The sequence below is a fragment of the Paroedura picta genome, chromosome 2 (assembly GCF_049243985.1).
Source record: "Paroedura picta isolate Pp20150507F chromosome 2, Ppicta_v3.0, whole genome shotgun sequence".
Classification (NCBI taxonomy): Eukaryota; Metazoa; Chordata; class Lepidosauria; order Squamata; family Gekkonidae; genus Paroedura; species Paroedura picta.
The window spans coordinates 39,784,764-39,798,825 of record NC_135370.1 but is presented as its reverse complement, the minus strand read 5'-3'; the positions used below and the strand labels follow the sequence as shown (position 1 = coordinate 39,798,825).

The window sequence follows — 14,062 nt, the reverse complement described above, 5'->3', positions numbered from 1 at the left end:
ACTGACACGTATGGAGGTTTTTCAGAAGATGTGGATATTGGAGCTCTTGATGCAATTTGTGTGTTATTCCAGCTAAACCCAGTAGGTAGATTAGGACATCAACACTCTTTCCTGATCAAACCAGCCTTAAACTCTCCACCAGGCATTTGCCTGAGACTAACCACAGGTCCCCCTCCATGGCCTGAACCAGTCTGACCTCTCTAGGGACCTTAGCTTAAGTTCCTGTTCCTGTTATGATGTTGTTGTTTAAGACAACTGTTATTTGACTGTTATATGTTAGGCCGTTCCATGTATCCCCCCGTGATGTTGTATGCAAATCTTCCTGAGCCATATGGAAGGGTGGTATAGAAAACAAATAAATAATAAACAAACAAACAGAGATACGTCTTTTCAATTATTGTTATTCATAATCTATGCCAGTGGTCCGCAAGCTTTCGCCCGCTGCGGACCGCCGCTCTGGAGTGGGGGGAGAGGGTGGCCTGGGGGCCCGCGCACGTGCAGCAGCCCCAGAGCAAACGCGCATGCGCGGCAATCCGCACATGCGTGTTTGCGCCGGCGGCGGCCGCGGCTCCCCCTCCCGGCCCCTCCGGGCCACCAGCAAATCGGCCGCTAAAACGGCTGATTAGCTTGCAGCTCGGCAAGCTTCTCTTCCCTCCCCTCCCGAAACAAGAAGTTTGCCGGGCTGCGAGCTAATCGGCCTGTTGGCTTGCCGCGGCCTGGCAAGTTTCTCGCTTGGGGGGAGGGAAGAAGGAGCCGCGGCCCGGCGCCAAGGCCTTCGCGGCTCGGCACCAGGCTGCGGCCCGCGGGTTGGGGACCACTGGTCTATGCTACATAGGCATTGTGGTCTTTTATTTGTTTGTTGGAATTTACTGGTCAATTGACTATAAATAAAATTGATACTAAGATACCGCATGGGATGTCACTCTTTATTGTATCACAGACAAGAGGACAAAGGTTGTAGGTCCATTGGCAAAATTACCTCCCCCCCACTACCAACAATAGTGTATAATGGTCATAAAGATCCAAATAATAAATAAATAAATAAATAATCCAGGACTTACACTAATATTGTTTCTGTCATACAATTCTGCTATTAAAAAAGGTTATGTTGCTGCTGATCTATTAATTTTCATCCCCCCTTCTGATGAGGATCTCAGGGGAGGCAGACACAGCTCTCTGCCATTTTATTCTCAGTGAGTCCCGTTAAGTCGACAGGAAATGTGTCAATACAGACCAGTATCCCCATACCTATGTGAGCCTGCTCACATTTCTTTAGCATGAAGAGTAAAATTTAGAGGACAAAGAAACCCGGTTTAATCCTCTCTCCCTGAGAATTGCCGTGGAAGTCCAATTGCCAGAAGGAAAAGGGCTATTTGCCTCAGTGATTAAGCAAGTAATTCAGAAGTCCCAGTTGATTCCGTAGGACTCATTCCGGAGAAAATGTCCCTAAGATGGCAGCCAATAGAGGCTTGGTGCTCTTCTGTAGAAAAGGCTTCTGCCCTGGTTTAATTTTGCTTTAGGAGTGCTATGGCAAGGAGGTCTAGGCCAGGGGTAGTCAAACTGCGGCCCTCCAGATGTCCATGGACTACAATTCCCAGGAGCCCTTGCCAGCATTCGCCAGCGAATGCTGGCAAGGGCTCCTGGGAATTGTAGTCCATGGACATCTGGAGGGCCACAGTTTGACTACCCCTGGTCTAGGCCATCGTAGGATGGGGAGGAACCTGGCCTGGAAGGCCCGGCTCTTCCCCAGCCACACAGGCCTGCCACGGGACAGGCCCCACTGACACTTGCAGTGGGCTAAGAGAACATGGATTCTCTTGTGTTCTCTTAGCCCGGGGCACAATCCGCTGTAGGAGCAGGAAGGGGCCTGCCCAGCAGCTGAGTCATGTGGAAGTGGAGATTAGCCCCACTTCCATATGAATGTTCTCCCGGATTTTTCTGCCCGTGCGGAACAGGCCCTAGACCTGCTTACTTTCAAGTTTCTTCAACCTTGGGTATTCTTTATTGTGTACAGTTTCATGTCCTGCCCTCAGTAGTTCTTCCTTAACCCAGAGGTGGCCAAACTGTGGTTCTCCAGATGTCCATGGACTACAATTCCCATGAGCCCCACCAATTGACCATACTGGCAAGGGCTCATGGGAATTGTAGTCCATGGACATCAGGAGAGCCTCAGTTTTACCACCTCTGCCCTAGCCCATTTTCTCCTCACAACAACCCTTTGAAGTAGGACCGTCTGTGACAGAGCGACTGCCCCGGTGTCACTAAATGAACTTTGTGGCAGAATGGGCATCAGAACCCAGAACAAATAGCCATAGTCCGACGCTTCAAAATGTTTTTTAAGTGCCCTATACATAGAACAACAAATGTCTCCTGAGCACCGACCCCAGCATATTTTTATGCCAATTTGTTCCATCATGAATTAGGAAAGGAAAACCCTTTTTCTGTATCCCTAGCACAAGCTCCTGGGAGATTTTATCGGCTTTTGCCTAGTAGGTGTTTTTTTCTTTCCCAAAGATGAACTTGTTGCTATGATACTCCTCTAGCTGGACCAGTTTTCACTTACCTGCTGTGTGATTACAAGCCTTACTATTGCCTGCAATACGTGTCATTACTCCCTCACATTTCAGTAGAGCTCAGTGCATAGTTCTGAAAAGCCAGTCCCAGTTGCTGTAATGTATTATAAATGATGCTTGAAAAGTTGGACAGGAAACATGTCCTGGAGCAAGACCAACCCTCATTTTCTATTGTAGCGTATACATTTTTCAGTACTGTAGCATGTCATTCTCTAATACAGAATTATGAACAAGCCATGTGACCGTGGTCAGTACTGATGTTATATTTTTGGGTAGGTCATTCTTTAATCACAGATTATCTTTCTTTACACTGTCACAACCTGTGGTATAAGTTGGTAGCTCTACTAGAGGAGAAGATGCAGAGGCTAGAGGCACACCTGTCCATGTTGAATTCTATAGAGCAGGGATAGTCAACCTGGGGTCCTCCAGATGTCCATGGACTACAATTCCCATGAGCTCATGGGAATTGTAGTCCATGAACATCTGGAGGACCCCAGGTTGACTACCCCTGCTATAGAGGGTGAAGAGTTCTTGGACAGAATTCATGAAGCCTTTCAGGAGAGGAAGGAAAGGCACCTCACCAAACAGAGGAGCACACAAAACAGGAGGACAAAACAAGGAGGAAAGTTACAAATAGGTGTAGAAAAATGAGATGTTCTACTACCCCTTTGAATCTCAGTAATAGATTCCAGGATCTGCCAGTAGTGGGCAGGTAGTTGTGGATTTCCTGCATTCTGCAGAGGGTTGGACTACCTGACCCTGAGGACCCTTCCAACTCTATGGTTCTATTACTGAATCTTTTACTGAGCAAATGAAAAAGCACTGTCCCGTCGGTTTTTGAGATGCTGGTTTTATTCTATTGTGCTGCTGTGTCGTTTTGCTGCTGCTGTTGTTTGCTGTGTGCGATTGTATGTTGAGGACAGGCCTGGATCCCACAAAACTCCTCCCCAGTCATTTGGATTCTGTGGCTCCCTTAAACTAGAAAGAAAGAAAGAAAGAAAGAAAGAAAGAAAGAAAGAAAGAAAGAAAGAAAGAAAGAAAGAAAGAAAGAAAGAAAGAAAGAAAGAAAGAAAGAAAGAAAGACTTATTTATGTGTTGGATGATTTTTTTTTTTTGGGTCACATAGATTTTTTTATATTACAAGCCTCCTTGGCCATTCCACCATGGAGAGGCATAGGAGGATCCCCAGTAAATACATATTAAAATGTCAGATAGTTTGCATTTTCCTCCTTTAGATATACTGGCTCATTTCCCCTCCCTCTCCTCCTCTAGTCAAACTACAAACCTTTAATTTTTGATATAGCGGTCGGTTGCCATGGAAATAATTGTGATTTCAGAAACTTAGTGGCGCAGGCACTGCAGGAGATGGAGGGGGAACACTGTTTACATGGAGGGGAGGGGGAGAGAGAGAGAGAGAGAGAGAGAGAGAGAGAGAGAGGCATGTTTAGGATTTGGGAAGGTAGGAGAATAGTCTGAGCATGTTTCATCTCGATCTCAAGGGATCTCCTCCTGCATATCTCTCTCTCTCTCTCTCTCTCTCTCTCTCTCTCTCTCTCTCTCTCTCTCTCTCTCTCTCTCTGCTTCCTTTTTTCTTTTCTATTCTTTGTAATGATGGTAGCGACTCCTGCAGTAGACACAGGAGCATCCTCATGTGTCTCAGTGCTTTGGTTGTTCAGACAAAGTGATGCGGTTTCTCCCATCACTGCCTCCAGTATAAACATGCGCTTCTTTGTCTTGCCGTCTGCATTAGCATTTCTGCCTTGCGTCTGTGCCGCACAATTATTCTACTCGGGGAATGCGATGCCAAGAGACATCAGCTGGGTTATAATTAGCTCTGCACTGGCAGCTCCCAAAAACTACAGACAAGTGGCACTCAGGAAGGTGTAAAGCCCATTTATTTATGTACTTTTCAAAAACATAGAAAACACAACTGTGTCTGGGTTGTTAACTGTTAATGCAGGTTTCTAAATGTTCTTCACTTTCACTGTATGTATCTCCTGTTTTTCTCCCCAGCAGGGACCTAAAGTGGCTCATATAATTCTCCTGTCCTCTTTTTATTTTTAAAACAGCCTTGTGGGGGTGGCCCAAGGTCACCCAGCAAGTTCGTGGCAGAGTGGGGATTTGAACCTGTTTCTCCCCAGTTGTAGTCTAGCACTTTTTTCACTTTTTTACCATTGAGAAACCCCTGAAACATGCTTCAGGCTTTGAGAACCCCCAGAAATGGCACAATCGTGCAGAATATGGTTGGGAAGCAGAGCTGTGTACATGCCCATCTGGGGCCCCTTCCCCTCCCTCCTCCTCCAGGCCCATCACTGGCCATTGGGGGGGGGGTGTCAATATGACCATATATGATCATATCACCTGACAAATGTTTAACAAATTAATTAACTCCCACCCCTTCAGGAAACCCTTCTTGGGGAACACATGGGTTTCATGAAGCCCTGGTTGAGAAAGGCTGCACTAACCACAACGCTACACTAGCTGTCCAGGTTGTGGGCGGGAATACCTGTTGATGTACATGAATGTAGGAGAAACCTGTTTGTGGCATACGAAGTTGTGAGTTCAGAGAGGCAGAATTGGTTCTATGTCATAATTACCATTGAGCACAATGGACATTTATTATAATAAGAAATTGGGACAAAGATATTAAAGGCTGCCTTCCCTTATTCCAAGGTTAATAATGCCTGCTTAATAGCGATATTGATCTCTTAAATAAGAAAATTCATCAAGATTTTCTGACTTACAATGCCCTATATAAGAAATTAATTTAAATAAACCTGACCCATTCTGAATTGCATGTTCAAATTGAAAGGCCCACAGACAGGATGTTTAAGCCTACTGATTATCACATATCTTTAGATCAGGCTTTCTCAACCAGGGTTTCATGAAGCCCTGGTTTTTGTTTGTTTGTTTGTTTGTTTTACCATTCTGGAAGGGTTTCCTGAATGGTTGGCAGTTAATGTTTAATATTTTTAAAAAATTAAAGCATTTTTGGGTGATATGACCATATGTGGTCATGTCAACCCACCCACCTCTCCCAAAATGGCCAATGGTGGGTCTGGAGGGGTGGGAAGGGGATGGGCCCTAGCTGGAAGCATACACAGCTATATTTTCCAACCATATTCAGCATGCGTTCACCACTTTTGGGTCCGAAGTCGTGCCCGACCCATCGTGACTCTATGGACAATGATCCTGCTGGATGAGACCAGAGGTCCATCTAGCCCAACATACTGTTTCCTACAGTTGCCCAGGAGAACCAAACAAATAGGGCTTAGAAGCCACGGCCTTCTCCTGCTGCACTGGTATTCAGAAGTTTGCTGTCTCTGGATATGGAAATCCCCTTTAGTCAACATGGCCTTTGATGGACTTCTCCTCCAGGGGTCCATCTAATCTTCTTCTAAAGCTATCTGTGGCCATGGCAATGGCCACCTCCGCTGGCAGTGAATTTCACTTTTAATTAATCACTGCGAAATTCCCTTTTGTCTGTCTTGATCCAGTTTCCACATATCACCATTGGGGGCCCCTGGTTCAACTATTATGGGAGAAAGAGAGAAAGCTCCTTCTCTCAATATTGCCCAGCAGGTACTGGTGTTGGAGTCCAACATTGAATCCTCTACCTTTCAAGGAAGGGACCACAGTTCAGTGATGGAGCACAACCGTCGTGCGCCTAAGATAACAGGTTCTGCAGTCCAAAAGCCCAGGTAACAGAACTCTGAGAAACCTTTGCTAGACACCGTGAGCATAGGGTTGCCCAGCTATGGTTTAGGAAATTCCTGGATATTTGTTAGCAATGGCTGCAGAGGGCAGAGTTTGGGTAAGGGAGTGAGCTCATCAGAGATGTAAATCTATAGAGTCCGTCCTCTGAAGCTGCCATTTTGTTCTCGGTAATTTATCTCTGTAGTCTAGAGCTCAGTTATAATTCCCTGAGAACTCCAGGTATGGAGTTCCACCTAGAAATTGGCAACCCTACCTACCCAGACGTTAATTAACTCCCACCCATTCAGAAAACCCTTGAAAGTTCATCAAGAAACCCCTGGGTTTCATGAAATCCTGGTTGAGCAAGCCTGTTCTAAACATAAGAAGTGTTTTCCCAGTAAGAAATAATTTAGATGTTACAAGAAGTGGCAGCCACTGAGCACACACAGGCACTGGTGATTTGGGTTTTGGGACTCCAGCTGTGCCTGAGGGGGAATGGGGAGATGTTCAAGTTTCCTTTGTTCATTTGAGTACTAGTTTTTCAAATGGCAGCTGTGACTTTATGCAGGACATAGGACATTTGGTTGCCAACTTTTGATTTACAAAATTGAAACCTTTGGGAGTGGAAAGAGTAATCTGCTAGATCAAGGATGGGAGATTGAACAGAATGTCCCTGAAAAAAAATACAAAGTCTCATGGCATCTGAGGGGCAGAAACTGAAGGGACGGAGATGGCGCATGAACAGAATGTGCAGGAACAATAGATTTAATACCTCAAATAAGTCAGGCTTCAGTACTCTAAAGTGGCATGCTTTGTCAAACTGTTGTTTAGCTCTTCATTCATTGGAGGGAACTATCACCATAAAGTACCAAGGTGCATAGGAGCAGGCGGGAACAGCATCCACATGCCCCATCCCCATGCTTCATGCTGCCACTGCCACAAACTCCCTCCTCATGGGTCAGGATGTGGTGGAGAGCATGCTTGGCCTCCACAGGCTTGCCCAGCCCCCCTCATCCCTTTCCCCACTGAGCCACATTGTAAAACAGCAATGAAAAAATCCTCTCAAGTAGCGATCCCCAACCTGTGGGCCGCGGACCACAGGTGGTCCGTCGACTAATTGGAGGTGGGTCGCGAAGGAAGCCTTGTCCCCCACCCCCGGCCCTTTACTTCATCCCCCCCGGCCCTTTACAACACACTTCGGGTGTCATTGTCTCCCATCACTCCCAGATGGGACTATCTCGTTGCAGAGAAACAAGCTCAGGGTTCCCATTGATTTGTCATTGTCATGAGTTAAAATTTCCATGAAAATAAGATGTTCCTTATGATCATTGTTGTGGCGTGTCTGTATCTTATTTTGAAGGGATGTTTAAACATTACCATAGCAATCAGAGAGCATTAGGGCAGTGGTTGAGAGTAGAGGAGTAAACTACCCCCCCCCCACCGGGCCTCAGTAAAAGTGTCAAGCGTTGAGTGATAAAAAGGTTGGGGGCCACTGCTTTAAAGGGCAAAAATGGGGAGAGTAGACATAGCTTAGCTGCAAATGGAATTTCCATATGGCCTCCAGGCACCAGACATTTCCCTGGAGAAAATGGCTGCTTGAGGGTGCATTCTATGGCATTGTACCCTGCTGAAGAGCCAGTTTGGTGTAGTGGTTAGGAGTGCGGACTTCTAATCTGGCATGCCAGGTTTGATTCCCCGCTCCCCCACATGCAACCAGCTGGGTGACCTTGGGCTCGCTATGGCACTGATAAAACTGTTCTGACCGGGCAGTGATATCAGGGCTCTCTCAGCCTCACCCACCCCACAGGGTGTCTGTTGTGGGGAGAGGAATGGAAAGGCAACTGTAAGCCGCTTTGAGCCTCCTTCGGGTAGGGAAAAGCGGCATATAAGGACCAACTCTTCTTCTGAAGTTTTTCCCCTCCCCAAATCCTGCTCTTCCTGCATACTCCCCCCCCCCCTCAAAAAATATCTCCAGATATTTCTCAGCTCACAGCTCACAGATATTTCTCAGCTCACCCTAAAGAAATAGTCCATATCATGTGTGTGTTTGTCTTTTGTAAAGGGCGGGGGTACTTGCCAACTCTATCAGTGAGAGTAGTGGCTAAGAGTGGCGGCTTCTAATCTGGCAAGCTGGGTTTGGTTCCTCACTCCTCCACATGCAGCCAGCTGGGTGACCTTGGGCTCATCACAGCACTGATAGTGCTGTTCTGACCAAGCAGTGCTGTCAGAGCTCTCTCAGCCCCACCTCCCTCACAGGGTGTGTGTTGTGGGGAGAGGAAGGGAAGGAGTTTGGAAGCTGCTTTGAGACTCCTTCGGGCAGTGAAGCGGGGTATAAAAAACCAACTCCTCTTCCTCCTTCTTCCCTGAGTAAATCAGGCTATAGAATTTATGTAATCTGTCAGAAAACTGGGGGAGGGAGGGGGTGTTCTTATTCAAGGCAGCAAAACGTCCAAGATCTGGCTTAATTTTTAGCTCCTATTTGATTCCTTGGAAGTAGTGATCTCAGAGCAGAAGCCAAATCTATATTATATATTCTTAAAAACAACCCAGAATCCTCAGCAGTGACTCTGAAAATCTTGATAGCATGGTCAGCGGTCAAGTGTTTTCATGCTTCGTTTCGCCCGTTCCTCTGACAGGTACATGTGACAATGCTGCAGCCATGAGTGGAATTTTAATGAGGAAGTTGGAAGAGACCGGCGGCCCCTCAATCTTCTCTGCGCGGGAATCAGAGGATGAAGAGTCTAGCAGCAAAAGCGCTGACAGCGGTGATAACGTCAGTCGGCCAACTTCAAATCATGTTATCTGTAAGTGCTAAAGCCCAGGTGCAAGGCTGGGCAGAGCCATGCTCTTCGAAGATGAAATTTTACGGCATTATTTGGAGGATGTTTTAGCCCATTTACAGCTTATATAAATCCTAGATCAGGGGTAGTCAAACTGCGGCCCTCCAGATGTCCGTGGACTACAATTCCCAGGAGCCCCTGCCAGCGAATGCTGGCAGGGGCTCATGGGAATTGTAGTCCATGGACATCTGGAGGGCCGCAGTTTGACTACCCCTGTCCTAGATAATACAAGCATCTGGCCAAAGCTTTAATGTATATATGTATTACAAAAGTGTAGATTAAGCTTTCTCAACCAGGGTTTTGTAAAACTCTGGGGTTTCTTGGCGGCCCTGGGAAAAATATATATATATAGATATATAGATATAATAGATGTAGATATAGATAGATAGATAGATAGATAGATAGATATAGATAGATATAGATATAGATATAGATATAGATATAGATATAGATAGATAGATAGATAGATAGATAGATAGATAGATAGATAGATAGATAGATAGATAGATATAGATATAGATATAGATATAGATATAGATATAGATATAGATATAGATATATAAAAATTTTAAATTTGTTAAACATTTATTAGGCGATATGACCATATGTAGCTATGTCAACCTGCCTCCCCAATGGCCAAAGATGGGCCTGGAGGGGTGGGAAGGGGAAGGGCCCTGGATGGGCGTGTCCACAGCTCTGCTTCCCAACCGTATTCTGCACGATCGCACCACTTCTGGTCTTTCTCAAATTCTGAGGGGGTTCTCAATGGTAAAAAAGTTGAGAAAGGCTGGTGTAGACATTTAGGAACTGAGATTCAAGAAAGACCAAACTTTACTGGTGCAGCCCAGATCCCCTAAAGTGAATTGTTTAGATTTGTTATTTGTTAATATTTGTTGAATGGTCCTCTTGGTTTGAGAATGAGAGTCGTCCTTCACCGACTTCAATAGTTTGTGGACAGCTGCAAAAAGTGATTTCTTTAAAGGTGATTAGCTGCTTTAAACATTTGTACCATTAACGGCCTAGCCTTTCCCACAATTAATTCATTCATTAGCCAATTTAATGTGAACACTTTGGTATGTGAATGAGGGTGACACCTTAATTTTTAATAATATGTAACAAAGGTTACAATTTGTCTCAGTTAAACAGTTCAGTGGGTTTCTCCTGATGGGCAAATTATCTTAAATACATTCTGTAAATCAAAAACAAATCCATCAGCTCTAAATATCTTTTCTCAGGGGATATAACGTTTCAGCTGAAAGTATCCAGCGTGTGATTAATCAGTCAGTCAGCTGCCTGTTTGCGGATTGCTGCCTTCAGCGCTATTTTCCCCTGGATTTGTATAGACATTGCAAAAATACACAAATAGAAATTAGCATGCCTATTATTATTTAAGTTAAAATGCAAAGGACTTTTAATCAGTTTGACCTTGCGAGTCCTGTCAGGTAAGGAGGGCCCGTTGCCATCGTAACTTTTAGGATGTTTAGAGCAGCTCTGGAAGATTCTTTGCAAACTTGGAGATTGTCTTCAATACAGTAGCAGGGGTGGCCAAACTGTGGTTGTCCTGATGTTCATGGACTACAATTGCCATGGGCCCCTGCTAGCATGGGCTGGAAGGAGCTCATGGGAATTGTAGTCTGTGGACATCTGGAGAGCTACAATTTGGCCATCCCCTGCAGTACAACAAGCAATTCCATGGGCAGGTGGGGACAGACCACAGAGATAAAAGGGCATGAAAGAACACGGCATGGCCTTCTAAGGGGTGTTTGCTCACTGGTGTCTCAGAGCATTTATTTTATTACTTTTATTTGCATTTATACCCTGCCCTTCCCTGGAGGCTCCGGGTAGCTTACAAGAGGATTAAAAATACAGAAGAATTAAAATGTAATATTAAGGTTGTAGAATTTTTTTTTTTTTAAAAATCAATATTAAATCATTGAAACCAGTTAATTGAAGCCGCCTCCTTCTCCAAGTGAACAAAGGGGGAGGAATAATAAAATTCTTTCAGATTGAATTTAGCTGGATGGGTTATAGATAGGAAGGCGAGCAAACTATAAAATTGTTTCTAGGCCTCAACCATAAGCCTTGGCCAAACAGGCCCTGCGGAAGTGTTTAAGGTCCCACAGGGCCTTGATCTCATTTGGTGAAATGTTCCACCTGGATGGGGCCTGGGCTCTGGCACTGCTAATTTTAGTAGTTTTGAGAGCAGGCTCTCTCCAGCAAAAGCTAGAGGTAGAGATCTGTACTAGGATTCTTATGTGACTGCAGTAACTCAGATCAGTGTACATATCAGCAAAGGAGAGCTGTCAGATCAGGGAGCCTGGAATCCATAGTAGATTTCATTTGGGTTGCCAACTAGGGATGACAACTCTGAGGTAATGTCTGAGAAAGGCGGAGTTTGGGGAGGGGAGGGAGCTGAGTGCGAATGTAATACCCTAGACCAGTGGTTCCCAACCCCTGGTCCGGGGATCAGGTCCAGTCCGTGGATCAGTCGGTACTGGGCCGCGACTCCTCCTGGTCCTTTTCCCCGGCTGCTGCCTCAGGAACTGCCCTGCCACTCTGCTGCCGGCTCACCTTTGGTGCTCTCCAGCAGCTGCCATGCCTGGGGCTCCCCCTTGGTGTGGCACTGCGCAGCTGCTGCTGGCAGTGCCTCCCAGCGGGTGGCGGGAAGTCAGGGGCGCTGGTGGGAAAGCAAGTGGAGCAGGGGCTCAGGCGGCGATGTCCCTCAGCAAAAGATCCCCCCCCCCGGGCCTCAGTAAAATTGTCAAGTGTTGACCAGTCCCCGATGATAAAAAGGTTGGGGACCACTGCCCTAGACTGTGTGCCTTCTGATGCTGCCATTTTCTCCAGATAAACTGATATCTCTGTTGTAATTCTGAGCGAACTCCAGATCCCAGTTGGGGATTGGCTACTCTTGGTCACACATTATCCCAGAAAAAACCTAGTTTGAAATGAATGAGATAGAGTTGGAAACTGACAAGACACAATCGGTTCTTGATGGTGTGGGATGTGTTCATTGTTTGTTATTTTTATAAACCAAAATCGGAGTCCAGTGGCACAAAGATTTATTCAAGGCGTGAGCTTCCTCAGGAAGAGCGCTTGCACTTGAATAAATCTTTGTTGGTCTTAAAGGTGCCACTGGTTTGTTGTGCTGCTTCAGACCAACACGGCTACCCACTTGGATCGATTGATATTTTTATATTAGTAGTGGGAGACATGAGGGTGATTACCCCTAATGCCACAAATGAAACTTTTCTGAAGATTGTGCATGTGGCACGTTAAAGTGTTTGGATGTCAAAACACCTCACGTCGGTGTCTTCCTGTGAGTTCAGTCAGAGACTGGCCTCCTCGTCATCGTTGTAACCCTTGTCACCAGCACAATGATGGTTTGGAATAAGCCGTACTTGGGGCTTCCCTAGAAGACCTTGACTGGTAAAAAAAATAATAGTTACCATTTTAAAATAGCTTATCATTTTATGCTGCCCGTACTTTAAAAACTCAGTACACCAAATTCAAGGCACGTGAAGCCTTCCAATAGTGTGCAGATGACGTATACTCAATAACAGTGGTCCCCAACCTTTATTAGGCTGGGGACCAGCAGGGCATCGGGCCGCGCCCGCAGGGACCGCGCAGGCCACGCCCACGAGCCGCGCCCGGCCGCGCCCACGAGCCGCACCCGCGAATCGGGCCGCGCCCGCGGGCTGCACCCGTGGATCGGGCCGCGCGGGCCGGCCCTGATTCCCTCTCCCCGCCCTCCCCGCAGTAAGAAGCTTCCCGGGCCGCAAGCTTGCGGCCTGGGAAGTTTTTTACTGCGGGGGGGGGCGGGGAGAGGGAGCCGCGGCCCGGCGCCATGGCCTTTGCGGCCCGGCGCCGGGCCGCGGCCCGCAGGTTGGGGACCACTGCTCAATAAAATCTGCCATTAGATTGAGAAGCTGCTATTAACAACATAGACACACTAAAGCAGTGGTCCCCAACCTTTTTATCACCAGGGACCGGTCAACGCTTGATAATTTTACTGAGGACTGGGGGGGGGAGTCTTTTGCCAAGGGACGTCGTCACCGCTGCCTGAGCCCCGCTTGCTTTCCCGCCGGTACCCCTGACTTCCTGCCGCACTAGGGGGCACTGCCAGAGCACCTGCACAGTGCCACGCTGAGGGGGAACCCCAGCCACGGCGGCCACCGGAGAGCACCAAAGGTGAGCCGGCGGCAGAGTGGCAGGGCAGCCCCCGAGGCAGCAGCCAGAGAGGAGGACGAGGAGGAGCCGCGGCCGGGTACCGACTGATCTACAGACCAGTCCCAGTCTCCGGACCGGGGGTTGAGGACCACTGCATTACAGCATCCTATATAGGTAAAAAAAAATAAGGAAACAGTGCAGCATTGCACACAGTCACGCACGCTGATTGGAACAGCGACTGATATTTTGTGTTCAATCCGCAACGCTTTTAGATTTCAGGAAACGGCTTGGCTTTCCCACTTAAATTCACCCAAGCATTTCCAGCACAAAACCTCAGGCTAGTGAATGATTTCCCAGCAGATTCTTCCCCATTATGCCATTGCTATGTCATGACTGGCTTTCCCACTTTTTTTTTTGCCGTTTCCATGACAACCATGATCTTTGATCTGCAAAGAATAATAATGCATCACTAAGAGGTATAAAACAGTTTGGGAACATAAAGTGTAGCTCCCTCAAAGGAATAGATTGCAGACAGCAGGGCACTTATCATTAATCAGGACTATAATTGCAAGAACGCTGCATAAATATGAATTCCTGTTGATGGCAGACAGCGAGCCACGTCGACTAATTTCCGCGGCTCCGCAGAAGAACTTGTTCCACATGCAACCCGGTGTTTGGCGTTTGGTTACCTCTGCCACCACGGCTGCTGTTATTAATGGGAAATGGCAGAGTTTCTGCTGCAAAACTCGAATGAACTTGAGAGTGCTCTTAAAGACAAAATGG

The 14,062-nt window shown here is 46.7% G+C and overlaps 1 protein-coding gene across 4 annotated transcripts in view; it reads left to right on the top strand.

Annotated features, from left to right (window-relative positions):
- The window catches only part of CSRNP3 (cysteine and serine rich nuclear protein 3), a 132,922-nt gene that overhangs the window by 32,252 nt on the left and 86,608 nt on the right, over window positions 1–14,062 (top strand). For 3 of the 4 annotated variants that reach the window (XM_077319852.1, XM_077319851.1, XM_077319849.1), the window contains one exon: window positions 8,906–9,073. In XM_077319852.1, the coding sequence (XP_077175967.1) occupies window positions 8,929–9,073 (145 nt within the window). In that variant the 5' untranslated portion in view covers window positions 8,906–8,928. Of the gene's footprint in view, window positions 1–3,980; window positions 4,033–8,905; window positions 9,074–14,062 lie in introns of those variants that run through there. The other variant, XM_077319848.1, reaches the window with a different exon arrangement.